The sequence below is a fragment of the Sycon ciliatum genome, chromosome 1 (genome assembly GCF_964019385.1).
Source record: "Sycon ciliatum chromosome 1, ocSycCili1.1, whole genome shotgun sequence".
NCBI classification, from domain to species: domain Eukaryota; kingdom Metazoa; phylum Porifera; class Calcarea; order Leucosolenida; family Sycettidae; genus Sycon; species Sycon ciliatum.
In genome coordinates this window covers 77,547,952-77,570,647 of record NC_088643.1, presented here as the reverse complement: position 1 = coordinate 77,570,647, position 22,696 = coordinate 77,547,952, and the positions used below count along the sequence as shown (strand labels likewise).

The window sequence follows — 22,696 nt, the reverse complement described above, 5'->3', positions numbered from 1 at the left end:
TACAGATGCCGTAAAAAATAAGAAAGGAAAAAACCCAGAGAGAAGTTTTTTTGTACATGCATGGACTGGATTTGAAATCCGAAATAAACCTCGTGTGGTTTTACAGCTTGAGAAACGTTGACATGTCGACACATGGGTGACCTGGCCTGGTTGGTTGACAATTTACTTTCGAGACTACTACCACGTAGTTTCGACGTAGACGTACGGACGTGTGTAGCATCTCTTCCTTCTGCGATTTCGTCGAGTGAAGTTTAGTAAGTATTTCCTTCTTCTGCCGGCGGCACAGCACTACCTCAATGCCAAAGAACACTTGTTTCGTCAAGACAGGGCAAGGAGTAACTAAATTGCTGAGACAGAGGAGATGACGCCTTATCTGCCACTTTTTGTGGCTTTGGCTTGGCACATGTTGGTGTGTTTGACGGGAACGGATGGTCAGTTGCAATGGAGACGATTGCCGATAACTAGCAGTGTTTCCCCTCCAGTCAGAAAAGACATGGGTGTGGGTTATGATGATGAGAAACGCATCCTTTACGTGTATGGTGGTCGTGGAAGAACCTCTGGTTCTGACCTCTGGATATACAACTTGACGTCGCAGGCATGGCGACAGTTGAACTATATCGGGAATGGTCCAGCAGCAAGGTTCTCCATGGTCAGTGGATACTCAGCTATAAGTAAACAGTTTGTAGTGGCCACTGGAGAGCTCATACCAAGGGCGAAGCGATTCGCTAACGACATCTGGTCCTACAACATCACCACGAATCGCTGGACGGAGCTTCCTGCACGCGGCACAGTTCCACATCCACGCTATGGTGCCACAGGAGGACTGCACACGAATGGCACCAGTTTGTATGTCACCCACGGCTTTTCTCGGCGGAGATATTCCGACACGCTGCGATACGACCTGTCCTCAAATCGCTGGCACACCGAGTTTGGGGGCACCAACCCCTACTCAGCCACACTGCCGAAGCCAAGATGCCTCCAGGGCGGTACAATGGTAACGCCCGATGAAACCGTCTTGTACGGTGGTTGCTTGAGGTAAGCCTTATAAGGAGTGCTGCTTACTTAGCACTCTAGAAAGAACAATGGAACAATATTTTAAGATTTGAACGTCGTCTTCATGCGATCACATGAAAACGACGTTCAAATCTTAAAATATCGTTCCATTGTTCTCGTGGTATGAGTGCGCTCATTTTACTTTCATCGATATTAGCTTTCTTGTCTCCACTCCGACTTTTTAACTCTAGAAAGAGTTTGGATTAACGAGCAATCCGCCGAAAAATTGATTAGGGTTTCATTAACACCTGCGTTACATCGCTCTGAGCCAGAATCCGGAAAAAAAGGTTTTGCTTTGGAACAAGTGGAACCGGCATTTTGAGGGTATGCACGTCTCCCCGCCATATTGCCTTTTTGATGACGTCACTAGTGCAATACCTACATTGTACATACAGGTGTTGTAGAGTATGAACAAAGAACCCAGCCCCCCCCCCCCCCCTTCCACGGTTATATTTTCTTCCTAAATTACAATGGCTGTGGTATCTTTGAGCTGTTGAAATGTCATTCTGCTCGCGTTGGTACAGAGCTAGTTTCCTCCAGCACATGCTTGGCTATTGCCTACGTTTACAATTACGTCTACAAGTACACTGTACTGCACTAGTGACGTGAACAGTACAGTAGGGCATTTTAGCAACGAAACACACCCTAAAATGGACGGTCCTCTCGATGCGGAGCGAAACCCGTCTGGATGTGGGGTCAGGGTGCTGTTAGTTATCAATGGACTGCTTTTTTTTAGTTCATCTCTTACTAGTTTCCACTTCGTATTGCCACTAAGGGTACTCCGTCCAGCAACATGTACCGTATGAACTATTGCCCGAGCTCGCGTGCACTGCTGGTGGATGATATCTGTACAAACTGCGCAAGCAGTGGGTGCAGATATCGGAGCTGACACTGCACGCGTGCGAGTGAAATAATTATATAATTCAACTATTTCCTTGATCTTATCCAGCGTGGCGGTTGCATGCACAGTAAGTTACTTGACCTCTTGGCCATATATGGCACGACATGTTGATTGATTACCGCATGCAGTGTAGTACCTAGTACAGTGTAGTAGTATCTGATGTATTTGGGTACTTTCAAACTACTTGTGCATGTATTGTTGGTACAACTGTCAAGTTGAAAGTCCTTTTGTACTTCAAGTACTGTAGTATGATATAATTGCCAGTTTTTTTATTCGTGTGGTTGAGGGGGTTGAAAACGGAATTATTTGTAGGTAAGTATTAGTTAAAAAGACAAACTCCATGCAGTATTGCGATGCTGCATGGGATGAGTGAAGTTTTCCTGTGCAGTATCGAAAAAGTGCTGCACGCTCAGGAAGTGCGTTGATTGGATTGATCAGACTATGGCAACATGGTCACGTGGGGCACGATGAACGAGTGTGCATTGGCTATGATGGTCTTGCACACTACATGTGCTGCCTGTTGTCCACCACACTCACATGTGCGTCTCTAATGCTGTGGAGAGAATGGGTATGTGCACCCCAAAACCGTTCTTGGCGATGACGTATTCTTGCTTGCAGCTACTTGATATCTGCATGAACACATTTTTGTTGATGTTTGCACAGTGGTGGTCAAAGCGGTGGCCCGTGTCCTTCAGTGGACTCCTGGGCCAAGCAACGCGGCTCTACATGGAGAGAGATGAAGGAGTGTCCATCAGCAAGAATGTTCTCCGGTATGGCACCATGGCCAATGAAGACGCGTACCGTTGTCATGTTTGGTGGATTGGAGAAGCGGGCAGGCCTGATCTCCGTGAGTCATACATGTGCTAGACAACTCGTGTGTGTATGTGTGTGTATGTGTGTGTATGTGTCACTGTGTGTGTGTCACTGTGTGTGTGTGTGTGTCACTGTGTGTGTGCGTGTGTGTGTGTGTGTGTGTGTGTGTACGTGCGTGTGTTCAGAGGTAGGGGAGGGTTTGGAGTCTGTAGTGGGACATATGCATTAATTTCCCGCCATTAGGTTTTGCGGGGAAAGTGCACTACAACCGTACATGCCTTGATACCAGCTCTGCATAGAAGGTCATGAACTTTGCAAGGTCATTCTCGTAATTGTGCTATAATAGGTTGTACCTGCCAAGTATGGGGTAACTTGCCCCGCAAAAATGTGACAGCCACCTTAGATGCATACCTCCCATTGTGAAGGCAGGGGCGTTGGAACCGGTGCGGCAGGTGCGGCTTTGGCCGCACCAATAATTTTCGATTTTTTTTTTACATTTCAACCTTGTTGGTGGCTTGTCGACTCGTGTACAGGTACCATGTTTTACATCGACAATGCGGTGTATCATCAGCATGCATATTCTTTTTATTATTCTATATGGCTTTTTAGGCCCAATTTTCAAAATTTTCCCGGGGGAAAACCCCCGGATCCCCCTCTCACACTTTAGCCGCACCAATGTTAAACTCCTTCCGACGCCCCTGGAAGGTTGGCATGTTCACCAAACTGCTTTTCATGCTGCTGCTGCTGCTGGCATATAAAGCATTTTGTGGAAGGATGTGACTGCGTAGCAGCAGTCCACCATGTGTACAGGGCAGGACCAGTCACACTAAGCTGCCATCCGTAAATACTGATATTTAAAAAGATTTTCTGGCAGTTCACTTCCGTGGCTGTTTGCAATGAATTTGAAGTTCTCCCATATCCCATACAATAGATCACTTCCTTCCCCTCTGATAGTATGTTCCAGAAACCTACTGTCGTTGTGACCCCGGGGATGGGGGGGGGGGGGGGGGAAGCCCCCTGTGCCATCAGTGTGTGTGCCACATCAGGTGTGTAGCCGGAATGGTCTGAGGGGGTTTCCCGATAGAGGTCTGTGGGGGTTGTTCCCAAATGCCACAGACTTGCACGTCCAAAACTAGCGACAGAGGATAGTTGACAGTACAATCATTTAGTATATATGTCATATCCGGCAATGCTACAACTGTGACTTTTCCTACTCATGACTAGATGTATGTTATTATTATTGTTGGCCGCGAGCATCATGCATGCAGAGCTGTCCTAACGTATCCCCTTACCTCTACATCTATGTACTTGTTGTAATGTACTAGTAGTAGTATTGATCCACGCCGCCATCATCTTGCCTCTAGCTCTCCCCTGACAAATCAGTTGGTGACAGTGCGACATATTCATACCTGTCACCGTCGTTATGGTCTGGTGCGCATATACATGTACGTCCGTACTAGTACTGAGTACTCTTAGTCCCGCTGATGACAACGTAGGACCTCACCGTATAGCCGGTGCTATTGCTGTTGCACTGAACAATACATTAGCAGCGTAACTGCTTCTCAGCTGGCATGGTCGTTCGCTATTGCATTATAACCCGCGCTGATGTTTACTTCATGTTTTTAGCTAAGCTTACAATAGGAGGTGTTCGTAGCCGCTAGGGTCACTCCTCGTGTCTCCCTCTTCTTGTCCGGAGCAATAAACGTCCTTTAGGTTACGGTGACCTTGTTGTGTGAGTGGTTGGGCAGTAGCCGTATATTGCGGCTGAACGCTACTACTAGCGGGATACCCGGTTACGACATTTGGCGCTGTGAACAGGATCTGCCCACCACTCTACAAAGGATGGCGGAAACTAGCAATTGCCAGGCAGAAGAGGTCCGGAGGGCGCTCCGCGATGGAGCGGCGGCCTTGGAGGCAACCGGGCGCGAACGGCCTGCCACGCTGCTGCGGAGGCTGCGTGGCGAGCTGGTTCGGTTGCAGCGGTCATCGGAGGGCTTCTTCTCCTCCTTCGTCGGTGCGTATGCCGGCAGGAGTGAGGATTCCCCTCCGGTACCAAGGCGGAACGGTTCCCTACCCCAGAAGCGGCGACGAGAAAGCGAGGAGTCTGCCAACGTCGCACCAGGAAAGAGGTCCTGTTCTGACCGACGGCGGGTGAAGCGGGAGGAGCGGTGGCAGGCGCATTTGGCCAAGCGAGGTTGGCCTGCGGAGAAGCCTCGCGGTGAGGCGGCGGCAACAGTTGCTGCGACTACTGCTGCAGCTGCCGTGGTGGCAGCGGGAAGTGTGGCGGGAGTTGTCAATGCTGCACCTCCCAAGAAGCCCTCCTATGCTGACGCGGTCCGCGGCGGGCCAGAAGGTCAAGGTGACCAGGTCGCGATGGACCTGGACACCGATCTCGATTACGGAGGCACGGAAGACGAGGAAGAGGTCAGCGCAACCTACACCGGTCGGCTACGGTCGGTGGTCGTTAAACCAGTCCGGCCACCACCGCCACCACCGCCGGCACCTTCAGCGGAACCCCAATGAGCGCCTGCTCACGCGGACATCGTGTATACTGACTTGTATGTATTGCTAACGCATGATCTACATGTGCATGTATCATGATGTATGTCTACCTGTCCTTCAATGAACCAATGCTTGGATATGAACTAGTCTGCGGCATGCTGTTGTGCTGTGTGCGTCACCTGCTTGCGGTTAGCAGTCACTTGCTCGCATGGGTTCAGTTACGGGTCGTGACGGAAACTCTGGCAAGGCTTTAGACAAGGTGTGGAACTGCGGTTAGTTCCAAATCATGTATCAGCATTGACTGTGGTTCTGATCAGTCTGAGTAGGTGTCATGGTTGGTTGCGTTGTCTGTACGTCTAGAGGCTTGTTGTTACCCTTGAGGGCATTGGTGGTTTGTTCGGAACAGCGCTCTGATAAGGGTCTAGTGGTTGTGATTCGGTGTGATCCGATGGAGTTGATGTATCCTGGGAGCCTGTGGTTAGGTCAGGTTACAGTTGACGAGGATAATTTATTAAGAGTCTGGTGGCGCCACCAGGGATAACGATGTACTAGGGTACTGTGTGCGTGTGTGTGTGCGTGTGGACCGAATGCACAGAGGTCAGAGTGTCGGGACGGCTAAGGTAACAATGGACAGTTCTTGATGAGCTGGTCGTGGGCGATCGGGAGTATCGCGCGAAGACCTGGGTCTTCGGTGGGCCGCTAGGAAGTGCTAGCGGGCCCAGTGATAGTATAAAGCAACGTGTTCGTCGCTGGGGAGTCAGTTGGTGGTTGTTGTACCTTGTTTCCTGACGGATTGTGCCTGGGTCCTGTCGTCCCGGGGTTTTATTTTTATTTTTGTGTTCTTAATTTGTTGTGTGCGTGAGAGGTGCGATGGCTCAACGAGGGCAAAACCAGGGTGCTGCCGGTGCAGCGCCCGTAGGTGGTGGTGGCGCTGGTGCTGCGGGGGCAGCTGCGCTTGGAGGTGTTCCTGCTGCAGGAGCCGCTCCAGCGAGAGCAGGTGGCGCGGTTGCTCGGCCTGCTGTTATGCCAGAGACCTTTGATGGAGAAGGAGATTGGCAGGAATACTTGGCCTATTTCATACAGTGTGCGGAAGTCAACGGATGGCAGGATACGCAGAGGGCCCAGTTCCTTGGGGTGAGGCTGCGCGATGCGGCTCGCCGGTTCTTCACTACCTTGCCTGCTGCTCGACGAGTGAATTGGCAACATCTCTGCGCTGATATGGGAAATCGGTTTGCCTCTGCTGCGGTTGCAAACCAGTACAAGGCCCAATTCCGTACGCGGCGACGGAAGGCGGGTGAGGACCTACTGCGGGTCGCTGATGATCTTCGTCGCTTAGTCGTCTGGGCTTACCCTATGATGCCAGATGCGGTTCGCGATGATTTGGTGCGAGACCAATTTATCGAATCTCTTACTCCAGTGGCACACTTGCCTTGTGTATATTGACGACATCATCGTCTTTGGCCGTACGTTCGTTGAGCAGCTTACCCGGCTGGAAGAGGTGTTCGCCAGGCTGGCGACAGCTGGACTCCGTCTCAAACCTAGTAAGTGTCACCTCTTTAAAGATGAGGTTGAATTCCTAGGCCATGTTGTAACGCGGGAGGGAGTTAAGACTGACCCCGCCAAGGTACACCAACTCGTCCACTGGGCCCGTCCTGCTACAGTTTCAGATGTCCGTGCTTTCCTAGGCTTCGCTGGGTATTATCGTCGTTTTGTTCGTGATTTTGCAACTCTTTGTCGGCCCCTCCATGCCCTAACTCAGCAGGGACGCTCGTTTGAGTGGACAGACGAATGCGAGCACGTATTTTGTACATTGAAGGACAAGTTGTCCCGTGCCCCAGTGTTGATGTACCCTCGTTATGGGTGCGATGCCCCACGTTTTGTTCTAGATGTGGATGCTAGTGGGGTGGGGTTGGGCGCGGTGCTCTCCCAAGCTGATTCTGAGGGCTGCGAACGGCCCGTGGCTTTTGCCAGTAGATCTCTTACCGACACGGAGCAGCGGTATGCGTCCACAAAGAGCGAGTTGCTCGGCATTGTTTGGGCCTTCCGGCACTTCAGGTGCTATTTGCTGGGTAGGCCATTTCTGGTGCGCACGGACCATCGCGCGTTGGAGCACTTGTCTCGGTTTAAGGATCCCCCTGCGATTATCGCGCGTTGGTTAGAGTTCCTCAGTGAGTTTGATTATGTTATGCAGTATCGTGCGGGGCGGTCCCATGCCAACGCCGATGGCCTATCCCGACTTCCTGGGAAGGCGTCTGCGGTGGCTTCTGTCTCTGCTAATACGGTGGCAGAGCATGTAGTACCCTCACCTTTGGTGCAGCGTCGCGGTTGGACGTTGCAGGACTGGCGCGACTGCCAGAGCAAGAGACACGGATTTGTCTCAGTTAGCTACGTTGCTCAGCGGTGATGAATCTGCTGAGGTCGCGGACTTGACAGGTGTCAGTCCTGCTTTCCCGTCTTACTGGCGAGGACGCCAGCGCATGTTCGTTTGGGAGGGGGTGGTGTGCAGAAAGTGGGAAGATCCATGCGTCTCTGTGCCACCCAGGACCCAGGTACTGGTTCCGGTGAACCAGAGGACTGCGGTTTTGTCTGAGTACCATGACCACGGGGGTCATTGGGGAGTACAACGCACGTACGCGCAGTTATCGCTAAGGTTTCACTGGTATGGAATGAAACGGGACGTCGAAGACTGGGTCGCAAGCTGTGAATCGTGTAGCCAGAGACGTAAGCCAGCGCAGAGAGGGCGAGGCGCCCCTCTGCAAGTAACATGGTGTGGCTACCCTTTCGAAAGGATTGCTATGGATCTTATTCCTAACCTGCCTGAAACTGTGAGAGGCAACAAACACATCTTAGTTATCGCAGATTATTTTACTAAATGGGTAGAGGCCTACCCACTACAGAGGATGGACGCCGAAACCATTGCCTCAGCATTTGCTAGCGAGTTTGTTGCACGCTATGGTGCGCCGGAAAGTATACATACAGATCAAGGCCGGAATTTTGACTCTGCTCTGTTCAAACACGTGTGTAGCCTGTTGGGTATTAGAAAAACACGCACCACAGCGTATCATCCAGCCAGCGATGGTCTCGTGGAGCGTTTCAATCAGACGCTCGAGAAGGTCTTGTCACACTATGTGTCGGATCACCAGCGGGATTGGGACACACACTTGCCCGCCATGTTGTTGGCGTACAGGGCCACGCCACAAACCAGTACCGGAGGAGGTCGAGCCCGTGGGTGATTCCGGATGCAACCCCGCTAAAGTTCGACAACCTGAAGCGTACCAACCCGATGCCACAGACCTTCTGTACCGGGACGAGTGCGATAATGGCGAAACTTATGGTGGTGAGCCTGCCGTTATGGCACAAGCGCATGCTCCCATTCCTCAGCTGCCACCAGTAGTTCAGCTGCCACAAACGCCTTATGCCATGGCGCGGCCGCAAAGGAATCGTAGACCGCCGGCACGGTTCTGATATTTCATGTTCTTAGAGAAGGTGCTGTGAACTATTATAATAATCATGTGGCATTAGCAATACCATAATTACCGTTCCTAAAACGAAAGTGTTAGTGAAATACGTTGGGTAGGTTTAAATTCCCTTCTTTCCCCTCCATTCATTGCTTGCGCTACGCGGACTCTCTGTACAGTCTTTTCCATTTGTTAGTTATTCCACCTTTGCAAAACACGAGGACGTGTCTTTTGCGAAGCCGGGGGAGATGTCATATCCGGCAATGCTACAACTGTGACTTTTCCTACTCATGACTAGATGTATGTTATTATTATTGTTGGCCGCGAGCATCATGCATGCAGAGCTGTCCTAACGTATCCCCTTACCTCTACATCTATGTACTTGTTGTAATGTACTAGTAGTAGTATTGATCCACGCCGCCATCATCTTGCCTCTAGCTCTCCCCTGACAAATCAGTTGGTGACAGTGCGACATATTCATACCTGTCACCGTCGTTATGGTCTGGTGCGCATATACATGTACGTCCGTACTAGTACTGAGTACTCTTAGTCCCGCTGATGACAACGTAGGACCTCACCGTATAGCCGGTGCTATTGCTGTTGCACTGAACAATACATTAGCAGCGTAACTGCTTCTCAGCTGGCATGGTCGTTCGCTATTGCATTATAACCCGCGCTGATGTTTACTTCATGTTTTTAGCTAAGCTTACAATAGGAGGTGTTCGTAGCCGCTAGGGTCACTCCTCGTGTCTCCCTCTTCTTGTCCGGAGCAATAAACGTCCTTTAGGTTACGGTGACCTTGTTGTGTGAGTGGTTGGGCAGTAGCCGTATATTGCGGCTGAACGCTACTACTAGCGGGATACCCGGTTACGACATATAAAAGGAACGAACATTAGACTGAAGAGCAGAAGAATCCAAAGAACACTAATCATTTCCTCCCAGATTCTCCTAACGCAACTCCCCTTACAATGCACGGGTTGCCCTAAATACCTCTGCTGTAGCCTAGGACATAATGGCGTACACGACGCGCCAAAACTGGCGCTGCACATGACAGCACAGCCTTGCGCGGTACACCCTCGGGTAAAACAACATGCATGCAACACATGTAATGAATACAAGGTGTGTGATGACCTATGCTGTGCACATGCACCGGTACTCATTTACTAACAGGGTCAAGGTGGCAAGACCCCTTGCGGGGGAGGGCTTCAGTTTCCAAGCTTCTGTGAGGCCCAATCTGGAACTTTTCATTACCATTGTCAACGTGTTGTGGTTCAGGTTTTACTGTAGTTTTCTACGGTTTCGGTGTCTGTGCTGCACCCCAGGGGAGGTTTCTGGGTAACCTGGAAACACTGACGGTTACGCGCCTGCACGTGTTGTGAGCTGCCTTTGGAGTGACAAACTTGTCAGCGCCTTCTTGGTTGGGCCTGGTCCCACAGCTCAGCTGGCTAGAGCATTGCTCATGACAGCAAGGTCCCAGGTTGAGTCCTGGCGGAGTTGGCATTGTTCCGCTTTCCCGACAGCTCGCTTCCCTGAATGTTTGCAATGAATTCTAAAACAATGATTTGTATCCCTGGAGAGAATGGATTTGAAGACTCTGCTGCAGCTGTATTTGTGGTGGAATAGGATGGTGGCAAAAACACATCTGGCGGTAAATACACGCCTGCTCTCTAAGCTGCAAAGATACAGTCTGGCACAGAGCTCTCCTTCTCACTACCACCGCCGCCACCATCACCGCCACCACCACCACCATCAGTTTGCCCGTAGCACCTGGTCAATGCATGACTACATGTAGTGATATCACGCTTACGTAGCTGGCTGGTACGTCAGGTAGCACTTGATGCATAGAAGATAACACAGCTACGACCATGGCTTCGCAGCGTAGAGAGCGTGTGTGTGTGTGTGTGAAATGCAGGCACGTATTTACCTCCGTTACTAGGTGTAGCTTTGTCACCATATTATTCAACCATATACCATACTCACTTGATTAGAAGCCACAGGTTTCTATTTTTCTTCATTTTTTACGTTGACCAAGCAAGGATATGATTGTGCAGGCATGAGTTTCAGTTGCTAACTTTCGCTAATTTTTCATCTTCGCACAATGACAGTTTGGAATAATTATATTGATTTTACTCCTTTGCAGGCAAAGGCACTATAAAACTGCTTCCCATCACCAACCATTTCAATATTTGGTTCCTTGTCTTTTCATTCCCATGTTCTCTCTGTCAGAATAAGGAAGGCCTACGTAATGAAGTTGATGTCCTGGACATTGCCTCTGGCCAGTGGAAGCGTGTTACAACGGTATGTTGGCAGTAACTCTCCTGTTCTCTTTCTGCGAGCCCATTCTCTTCCTGCGAGACTCACGAAGTTTCTTTAGAACCCCTGCATGACCACAGGCTACATTCCAGATGGCCATGTCTAGGTATGCAGTGTCCTGACGTCACCATTTGTATGACTTCAAAAGTGAGTCATGATGTTACTTCAAGTAGGGGGACACAGAGCTGCGATTGATCTCTCCGATACTGAACAACACAATGTCTTGCTTTCGGTCTCTCTCTCTCTCTCTCTCTCTCTCTCTCTCTCTCTCTCTCTCTCTCTCTCTCTCTCTCTCTCTCTCTCTCTCTCTCTCTCTCTCTCTCTCTCTCTCTCTCTCTCTCTCTCTCTCTGGTTGCTGCAATGTAGGAAGGAGACGCACAGCATGGTGTGCCAGCATGGCGAGTAGGGCTGCACCTCATAGCCACTCGCAACAGTGTGCTGCTCTATGGTGGCGATCCACAGTAAGTACCAGTAGACTGATGTAGTGCTCGTGTCTATTGCAGTGTACTATGGACTATTGTCAAGTCAGTATAGCTCAGCTGACTACAGGTCAGACCTCGCTATAACGTAATCTCTGGGGGATGGGAGAAATTATGTTATAGCGAGGTTTATGTTATAGTGAGTTGGGCACACCAATATGCAATATGTATGTCAAAATGATGCTCTTCACTTACTGATTACAACTGTACTGTTTTACATACAGGTATGATGATGACTAGCAAAGATGTGTACAGGCTTGTCAGCAAAGGGGTGACAAGAGTCATGTAGTGCGTGTCTTGTACATGTGACAAGATTAGGGCATATAAAAGTCATGGGAGTAGTAAAATACCGGTATTTTACTACTCCCTGCTTCCGAGGTGGACGGCTCAGTCTCAAGAAGGCATGCATGCCGTGTACATAGTCATTTTCATACGAGTTTTTACGTTATGCTGAGGTCTCCGTGCGCCCGGGACCCAGCAAACAGTGCGTTATAGCGAACATTACGCTATAGCGGATTATGTTATAGCGAGGAAATTTTGTACAGAAGTGATGCAGTTTCGGCAGGGACATTCACATTTGTACGTTATAGTGAGGTTTATGTTATAGCGGGGGTCGTTATAGCGAGGTTTATGTTATAGCGGGGGTCGTTATAGCGAGGTTTATGTTATAGCGGGGGTCGTTATAGCGAGGTTTATGTTATAGCGGGGGTCGTTATAGCGAGGTTTATGTTATAGCGGGGGTCGTTATAGCGAGGTTTATGTTATAGCGGGGGTCGTTATAGCGAGGTTTATGTTATAGCGGGGGTCGTTATAGCGAGGTTTATGTTATAGCGGGGGTCGTTATAGCGAGGTTTATGTTATAGAGGGGGTCGTTATAGCGAGGTTTATGTTATAGCGGGGGTCGTTATAGCGAGGTTTATGTTATAGCGGGGGTCGTTATAGTGAGGTTTATGTTATAGCGGGGGTCGTTATAGCGAGGTTTATGTTATAGCGGGGGTCGTTATAGCGAGGTTTATGTTATAGCGGGGGTCGTTATAGCGAGGTTTATGTTATAGCGGGGGTCGTTATAGCGAGGTCTGACCTGTACACTAACTCTACTGTAAGCTAGCAGATTTTTACCAACAAATGTATTAAAAATAAATGGCAATGAGCACTATGAATTCACGACACCTAACCTGTTTAAAAACGGGACAATCCACCCGGATATCAAATAGAGGTCCACCGATGGATAACATCACCCTGAGCCAGAATCCGAAAGGATTTTTTCGTCTCCGTCGAGTGGAACCTATAATATTTGAGGGTGTGCTTTCCTGCTAAACCACCCTATCGATGGTGTGAGCACATGTAGAGCAATGCCCACATGTACCCGTACAGTGTACGTGCATACACAGGTTTTGTGCATGAAGCAGGAGCCCAGTTTCTGGTACCCCCCCCCCCCCCCCATGACATTTTTTCTTCCTTTTTAAACACCGTATGTCTCCATACCTTGATCACCATGGCGGTATATTCAAATTCTAAAGCCATTCTCAGCTATAAAGCCATGGCTTTTGTAAATGTGACTTCATCCGCAATATGTTTGGTAAAATGAAGCGGTAGTTAGTAATTCATTTTTTCCTTTACTACATTTACAAAAACTCCCAGCCAAGCAGAAAGGGCAAAAAAGCGGATTTAGATTGAAAATTTTGTGTGAACTTTGACTTTTAGGCCATGGCTTGTTAGGTGGGTCATTCCGCATCTAGAATAGCGAGGGAAACAGCGATGAGTCGGTTTAAAAGGCCATGGTTTTAAAGGTGCAGACATAAGGTAGCAATAGATTTGGTGGCTCTGTGATAACGGAATAGCACTTTGCTCACTTTCAAACATACTTCCTCCGCTAATATAAACTTTATGACTTTTTTATTCACATTCTAAGGAGTTACTTTGCTGAAGAAATTTGATCCACTGGAACAAAAACACTTCAAGACAATGCATGTCCTTCTTTGAAGTACATGTACACGTGTGTACACTATTTTACGTAATAAATTAGCACCGTGTGAGTCTCGCTCTGAGTCATCATTTGCTCGATTCCTCAGAGCTCAAATTTTCACCCAGAATGCACAGGTCGATTTAAGTCACGCTTTTTTTGTTTCCGGATGAGGTACTGTAGATGTTTCCCCTGTTTTACCTGCTCATCCTGGGGCAACAGCTCTGTGCAGAAGTGCTGCCCTGGTGACGTCAGCTACAGGGCAGTTTAGTAAGATAACTTTTCACCAGTTCTGCATAGCATTGAATGCAGCAGTGTTGATGTGTGTGTGGGCTATTCTTCTTCTTCTGCTGTTGCTGCTGCTGCTGCTGCTACTGGTCTGTATAGAGTGGACAGTTATGTTTGGGAGCTCACTGGTGATATAGACCTAGCACCGAGTGCAGGCAAATGTGGTCCGCACTGGTTTGCTTGGCCACATCTACACGGACTGTTTATGATCTTGTCCTGGGGATTCCTACTTCAAGCTGGCGCTTTCATCGCCCGTTACTTCCGCGACTACAAGCCGCCGCTCTGGTTCAAATTACACCAGGCACTTCAGGTGAGTCACCGTGAGTCACAGTGAGTGGCATGTGTATGCTGGCCCCCTCTGCTGGTTTCCCCCGGCAGTATTGTGTGTGGCTTGATGACTCCACCTGCTACGATATGGTAATGTCTTGTGTTTGAAACAACGGTGTGTGGCCCCATCTTATTGCCAAGTACAATTAAAGGGTCCTTTTCTACGTGAGCAATTAACTGTTCACAATGCGCATGCACCATGCACCATGCCATGCTGTGTCTCTGCCTTTCTTACTTCCGTCCGGTTTTATCAAGCTCCACATGTCTTCCTCTCTCTCTCTCTCTCTCTCTCTCTCTCTCTCTCTCTCTCTCTCTCTCTCTCTCTCTCTCTCCCTCTCTCTCTCTCTCCTTCTCCTCCTCCTTCTCCTTGTTCTTTATTTCGTCTCTGCCTTGTAGATATCTGGTGTGGTAGTCAGTACCCTCGGTGTGGTGTTCGTCCTGCCTGGGACCCTGGCAGTTCCCAACTTTGCCCACACCATCATTGGCGTTCTTATCCTACTCTGGAGCATCCAGCAGACTATCAATGGAATAAAGTAAGTGCACACTCGTGGCGAGTCGAATGACATCTATGCGATTCAGCATGCCTACTTCATCTTCAGGGAGAAGTGTGTTATTAGTACTTATTACATTACGTACCGGTGTGCCAGTAGAGTGAATTCGTAAGACAGGTGTTACGTCCAACACACCTCTGCATTAAGATCCGCCAGGATTCCACAGGAAAGTACATTCACTACAAATGATATACAGTACTTGAAGTGAAAAAAAGAGGACCATAACTTTACAAGTTATCCCCGTTTTGTCCAACATTTATAAGCAGGATACTGTTGGTCCTCTTTTTTTTTAATTTCAATCCTTGGCTCTCCATCCGAGTTTAGTACTTGAAGTATTTAATTTTAACCTCTCAGGGGTCATAGTACGGATTAATCTGTATGTCACACATGCAGTGCTTCGACAGCCAATTGTTGTTGATTCTCTGAATTTTTCGATCGGATTTTTGCAACCGATTCTCAAGATATGTTTCTGCTCTTTGTCTTCCACGAAACGTCATCTGAAGGCAAGGCACTTAATATCCGATGATCTGGAACATCACAAAAAAATACTTGCAAGTACCCGATATGGTACCTGTGCTGCACGAATAGAAATACCCGAGCGCGTTACTCGGCCAAACCCCCGCCCATTGCAGCTCTACAGTCCATTTTAAAAATATAGACACGCAGTGTTTTACAAAATTCGATGGGATTTTTTTGATTTTTTCAGTTTTTCTCCAGATTCCGCCTCTGCATCGCCTCACAATTTTGGCTGTATACTTTATTTTCGCTACAAAGGAAGTTTATTTTAGGCCAGGTTTTCAAGTTTTACAATCATCATGTAATTTCTGGTTTTAAGGGTTTGACCAGTCTGTTTCGGATTTTTACTCTCGCTGAGACAGTGCTGCGCCCGCTGCCAAGGCCATCGCGGGTACATTTTTGTACGGGTCCTGGTAGCCTCTTGGTTTCGAACTTTCGATCCGTGATTCCCAGTACAAGTGTGGGACATTTAAATCCCATCACATCTCTTGCCTTTTTTCTTCTTTTTTTCTATATCCCATCACAACTCCTGCCTTTTTTCTTCTTCTTTTTTTCTGTATGTTTTGGATCTTGGTTGGTGAAATACAGTACGCGTATACGGATGATACATTTTCTTTTTGATACGATTTGAGCCTCCTTTTCTTAAAAAAAAGAAGAAAGAAAAGATACATCTATAGTAAAGAAAAAAGGACGAAGAAACTACAAGTTACGCTATAATGTCCACCAACACCACCAGTTACTAACTTGTAACTTGTAACGTAACTTGTAGTTTCTTGTCCTTTTTTCTTTACTATAAATGTATCCTTGGCTCTCCATCCGAGTCCAAAAGATACATCGTGCGAACATATTAGAGAGGTTCCGGGTAGGCCTGAGCGGCTAATGCTAGTTTTTTTGGGCAAAAATGCTTTTGCCTTTTGGCAATGCTAGTTATTTTGGTTGCTAATGCTAGGTTGAGTGCTCGTTTGCAGCATTAATGCTAGTTTCAGCACCAATAAAAAGGAAAGAAAATGGTGTACAGAAATACTTTTTCGGATGGTCTTGTGTCTAATTTCATTGTAGACACGATCAGATGAAACAGGGCACCATGGTAAATTAAAGATAGAAATGCGATACTAGTAGTCGATGCACGGTGGACAATGTCTGGCAACTATCTTCGTGTCCCATTACGGCTTGGGAACTCACAGCTCATGGCCGAGCCGACCACGGTTGTACTGGAGCATGAGCTCCACTTCCAGGTGGTCTGTCAGTGTTGAGGCTTGCTGGCTGCTCGTTGCTGCTTCAAGGAGCGAGAAAACTCTCTCGGCAGCAGCAGATGATGGCGGCACAGTGATGACGATCCGGGCAGCATTCTGCCACACCGGCAGTTGAACTTGGTCTCTCCACCAAGAAAGGCGGTCTTGGCCAGGTTGAGTATCAGCAGCAGCAACCTTGTAGGCTGCAAGCTCCACCTTGAGCTGTTGGATAGTGCCATCTTTATCCAGGGGCGGAAAGGCACGGAGACCATCCACTAGAGCGGGAACTGGATTCGTCTTGGCAACGAATATTGGGCAGCACAGCCTGGCAGCCTTGTATGCCAACACATTGGCAAACAGCGGTGAATCCTCATGGTTGAATTTTGTGAGGAAGTAACGAATTGCCGGACGCACGCAACCATTGGCATGCTCTTTCAACTGGTTCTGGCGGCCAACATCGCTGGGTGCAATGTCCTTCACAAGAGCTTCAACATTGGGGTAGACTGCATCTTGGGCAGCAGTAGCCACCTCTTGCAAATGAGTGTATGCATCCACACTCAACATGCCGTCGCCTTCAATGATGTAGGTTTTGCGGACGAATGGTTCCCCAAAATCAACGGTTGCAGCCAGCTCCATACGAAGCATATCACAGCTGTCAGGTGCCATTTCGTTTTGCAGGATGGAAAGGAGGCGGCGACAGGCATTCGGGCTTGATTCACATTCCTCCAAGAAGGGCTGAACATCCCCGAAGTATTTGAGCAGTTGTTCCAGCACTTCCCACAAACGCCACCACCTGGTTGCACTGTGAGACTTCGGTGATACACCTGTCCGTGTCTTCCAAGCGAGTTTAGTGGCATGACTGCGAGAGAAGAGACTGACCCACCATTGGCAGAACTCATCCAGGGTGGGGGTATCAAAGTGGTCTCCAATGTTGTTCAAACTGTGGGAAGCGCAAACTACATCCATGGGGGTACAGCAAGTCTACAACATGCCGCACTGCAACCGTGTTAACAGATGCTCCATCTCGTACGAAGGCAACTGGCTTATTGGCAGGTATCTGAAGGAATGTGCTCAGGCAGGCAATAAGTTCTCTGGCCATCTCCGTTCCTTGCATGCTTTTGGCAAGCACATGCATTCTCACCAGGCGTTGCTGGATGCACCATGATGCGTCCACATAACGAATGATGATGGCGAATGCCTCGCCAAGATGGGTGGTACCGTCGAAAATTACTGCAACATGTTGTGCTTGCTTGATTTCCTCTTTCAGTTTCTCCAGCTCCACCTCAAGCAGGAAGGGAACTAGCTGAGCCATATGTGAGCTGTGCGTGAGGTTGAGATTGTTATTCCCCAACAGTGGGCGAAGATGGTCAATCTTCGTAAGTGCCACACCAGCCTTCAAGAAAGACTCAACGACATTGGCACGTCGGAGTACGGTCGTATCACCTGTAGCCTTCGTGAGACCAGTACCTTTGAGCTCGTCTGCTTTCTTCTTCTGGTAGACCTTCCAGGATTTCGTGATGGTCGCTTGGTGGTTCTTGGATTTCACTCGTCGTTCTTTCGACAGGAGATGGTGCTTAGAAAGCACATGGGACCTCACAATACTCTTCTTTGTCTGTACGACAGTGCGACACACGCCGCAGAAGAGCTTCCCGGCTGATATACAAAGATGTTCGTTCGGAAATTCCACTATTCTTTCATTGGGATTAACACGAGGTGCACGTGTCGATTTTCCTTCGCGGACTCTTGTTCTATTTTGACTCTTTGGCTTACATGACCGGTTGAACGAACGATCTCTAGCAATGACTGCTTCCTTTGCCTTTGGTAATGTGTTGGCCACATCATCATCATCATCATCATCACCAGTATCTAAATCCGTCTCGTAATCATCTTCTTCCTCTGAAGGATCAGAGTCAGAGAGGACAATTTCAGCTGCCTCCCCACAAGCACTCATGACCAAGGTTTTGACTTCCGAAACGAAAATAACAAGCGCAACAGCAGACTTCGCATGTCTTCTGTACAAACTTAAACTAACAAAGTCATCAACTCGAGAGAGAGAGAGAGAGAGAGAGAGAGAGAGAGAGAGAGAGAGAGAGAGAGAGAGAGAGAGAGAGAGAGAGAGAGAGAGAGAGAGAGAGAGAGAGAGAGAGAGAGAGAGAGAGAGAGAGGTCTCCCCAATGAAAACCTTGAAAACGGTGTGTGTAGCGTAGGTTTGGCGTTTCCAAATAGGCACCCTTAGCATTGAGACGATAACGCTAGCGGTAACGGTATTTTGACTGTGGCCGGACAAGAGTACCCATTTTGTTACTGTATGGCATATATGTACCCTTGAATCCTGTTGTGCACTTGCTGTGTGCCAGAAGAGGCCCAGACTCCATAATTGGTGCAAACATTACCATATGGATCATTGCAGCGTATGCCTTGGAAAGGTTTTTAGCCCCCAGGCCCCTTTTAATGCTTTTTACCCCATAAAACCTGCTTGCAATGCTAGAGCAATGCTAGTTTCCAAAAAAGGCCTTTAATGCTACTTTTAATGCTAGCATTAGCCGCTGAGGCCTAGTTCCGGGTACGATTTTCCGTGCCAAAATCCGTATGGGCGCTACGGATTTTTTCCAGGCGTGCTCCATACGATTTTTCGGCACGGAGAATCCGTGTGGACTGGCTTTCATACGAACCATGTTTCGTATGGAGATTTTGCGTCATCGGGTGCAGAAAGATTTTTCGCGTACAAATTTGGTACGAGAAACATCGATTTTCCGCGGGAAGTTTTGATTTCGGTACAAATTTTCAAAATACAAAAGAGGCATAGTGCGGGAATGTGACGTGTTTGCGATCTTAACCTAGGCAATGACGGCAAACACATAAGTTCCGTACCCCGGAACTTTTCACTGCTCGAAAACGACGTATAAAATATCAGTAGCGCCTCCACGGATTTTGGCACGAAAAATCGTACTCCGGAATCTCCCTAATATGACTGCAATTCCCAGTCTCATTCAATAAAAAACACCACAGCAATTTATATACCTGAATTCTCTGCCCACAACTCCGAAAAGCAGCGGACAAGTGAAACCAAACATTCCCAAAACTACTCATCAACCTTTCCCCGACACTCTGGTGGCTCCAGTGTACATCCAGGTATACCATTCAAATCACACAAAAGAGTTGGTTTATCATTTGCAAGGTAAATGTCTCAGCGAGACAATGCCAGAAACACACGGCGGTGGTGACGGCTCAGGAAGGCAGTGGCGAAACCACACTCCGTCACACAGGTGAGACGGCTAAGCAAGGCAGTGGCGAAACCCATGCTCAGTCAGAAAGGCAAGACACCCAAAGAAAGCAGCGGCGGCTAAGCAAGGCAGTGGCGAAACACACACTCCGTTGGAGAGGTATTCATTCCGAGTCACTTGAGCTGTTGCTATCGCCGCCCAGGGTTATGACTATCTGCTCACATACCTCTTCTTGAAGACCGTCCGTGACCCATGCTTCATCGATCAGCCTGCTGCAATGCTCAACTGCATCTGCCCATTGCTCTGGAGGCACCTCAGCCATGACCACCTTGACGAGCTCTCTGACGTCCGCAATCTTGAAGGTCTTATCGCATTTCCCAAATTCTCCCTTGATCCAGGCCCACAGCAGCTCAATGGGATTGAACACACACTGGTAAGGGGGAAGTCGCAGCACCATGAAACCCTGCCGGGCAGCAAGGTCGTCACATCTGTTAACTGGCAGGGAGGGGGGGGGGGGTTGTGGGCCTTCACCAGCTGGTACAACTCCGGTTTCAGCATGTCCTGGGTCCATGCTACGCCTTTCTCGGTGAGCCGGCTTGCATATCGCCTTTCCCGGTGAAAAGTCCTGGTTTCCAGTTTTAACGGAGTGATATGGTGCAGGGTCCATGACGATTACAGCACCAGGGGGTAGATTTGGCATAAGCTGATCTTCCTACCATTCTTCAAAGTGAATTGCATTCATTTTGTCATGGTAGTCTGCGCTTTTCGTGTTACCAATGAACACCAGGTCACAATTCGGGAGAAATTCACCTTCCCATCCCGCGTTCAAAATGACGAGACGCTTCCCTTTTCCAGACGGTGCCTCCAGTGGCTGCATGTTTACTACTGCTGTTCCTTCTCTTCCATACCACTGAAATGGTTCTGTATGGTCAGCATTGACCCATGTCTCGTCAAGGAACACCAGTTGCCTTTCTTCAGCACGATACTCTCTATACTCTCTCAGAAATCTGTGACGCCAAGCTACGATGTCTGGGCGCTCCATCATGGCCTTCTGATTACCTTCAGTTCGCTTGTACGTAAATCCAAGAGACTTGATGGATCTCCCAAACGCCGTTTTTGACATAGATGGTAAGTCGGGAATCGACTCCACACACTTCTGGCACATCTTTTCCACTGTTGGAATTTGTCTCTCTAATGAAAAAATCCGTGAAATGCCTGCATCACAGAACACTGCGTGACTTCCACCTTGGGCCGGCCTGGTTTGGCAGAAGACTCGTTTGGCAGAAGGCTCGTTTTGATCTTCGCCTTCAGAATCACTACGATTCCCATCAGCAGCAAGATAATAGCCAACTCCAGAACTTTGCCTGACACAACGAGTGACAGTGGTTTCACTCACGCCAGTTGCAAGGTGAGTTAAACGACGAGGATTTCGGACACTCAAGAAGTAACTGTGAACACGACTAACCGTATCTTTCTCGGCATCACTGAGATTCTTACGGGCCTTCGAAGCCATTGCAGTCAGAAAATACAAACGAAAAGAAGATTCATTTGAGACTTTCCTCACACCAAGAGTTCATAACCCCAAGAGTTCATAACCCCCAAGAGTTTATGAACTCTCGCGCACCTTTTCATTTGCGACTTTGCATCTTTTGCGTCTTTTGTATTTCCCGCTGCGGCGAAGAAAATTTAGAAAAACCTGAAAAAACACATGCAAAACTCACAGCTATAGTGCGCTACGTGACGGTACGACTGGAATGGATTTGCCACGTATGAGTTCACACGTCTATATTTTTGAAATGGACTGTAATATTAACTCTCTTGTCTAATGTAATCGTGACCAACACAATCATATAATCTCTCTTCAAAGCGGTTCCAAACCTACTGTTAAAATAATCTCATTTCACTTTTCAGTAATCTGGTGCTCCACTTCTGTCCACTCTGTGTTGCTCGTCACACAGGCAATTTGAATCTGGAGTCTTAAACGGTCTAGTCTGGATGCTGTCATGTTTGCACACTCTCTAGTTCATCTCTACTATTCTGTTTTTCTCTCACACTCATTCTCTCTCTTTGCTCTGTCTCTCTCTCTCTCTCTCTCTCTCTCTCTCTCTCTCTCTCTCTCTCTCTCTCTCTCTCTCTCTCTCTCTCTCTCTCTCTCTCTCTCTCTCTCTCTCTCTCTCCAGGCGCCCTCACAAAGAAGATCCGCCAACAAAAACGCGACAACATTGGGAGGTGTTTCACAAGTGTGGTGGCCGACTCTTCCTCATCCTGGCGCTCATTAACATCTTCTTGGGCCTGTACTTGGTGATGGCCCCTGCCGCGGTCATTATCATCTGGTCGATTTTCTTCGGCTTACTTGTTATTGCTTACGCAGTGTTTGAATACCGCCTGCAGCATCAACGCACCGCAGCTCCGGGCCCTGCAAAGTTCTCACCCTCCTCAGTATCGGTTGCAAGGACTTCATGATGCTTGTACGGGTTGTGTGTGCGCAGCAATGGCCTCTTTTAAACTTTTGAAGTGTTTGAGCCAGAGTCAGTACTCTAGATGCATGCACCAATGTGCTGGCACATGGATGTTTGTGTTTTCTCCCAATGCGTGTAATTGCAGTATACTACGCACGAGCTCATTCTATCATTCTATTTCTGAAATATCTACAATGTGTGTATCTGCAATGTGTGTATCTACAATGTGTGTATCTACAATGTGTGAAATGTACAGTAAGTAGACACTGACAGTTATCTTGGTCAAAGCATGCTTTGCTTTATAACCAATCTCCTAACGAACGTCACTTTTTAAAGTCAGAACCCCCCCCTCCCAACACAAACACACACACGCGCGCGCGCATTCACTTCTACTTCAAAGGGTATATTTTATTGGCTGTTGCATTTCTTTTGTGCAGCATGTTTGGATGAGATGACTGAGCATTTTCTTTTCCTATCTTTAGACCGTAGCTCAACCATATCAGTACTGACACTTGTCCCCGCCGTTTGCGGGATCCTCCTCCTTGATTAAGCCGCACTGAATCATTTTTAAATTAGTTTCAAGTCTCGACCTGCCGCAATGATTGGTTTTACTGTTT

At 48.3% G+C, this 22,696-nt stretch overlaps 1 protein-coding gene across 1 annotated transcript; it reads left to right on the top strand.

Moving 5' to 3' along the window:
- Positions 1-71: 71 nt before the first annotated feature.
- Positions 72-22,696, top strand: LOC135807119 (uncharacterized). The gene is made up of 7 exons (XM_065321163.1): positions 72-1,035; positions 2,618-2,801; positions 10,954-11,025; positions 11,407-11,501; positions 13,870-14,080; positions 14,494-14,630; positions 21,801-22,696. Exons 1-7 carry the CDS (start codon positions 362-364, stop codon positions 22,081-22,083), a joined length of 1,656 nt encoding a protein of 551 aa, XP_065177235.1. The 5' UTR covers positions 72-361; the 3' UTR covers positions 22,084-22,696.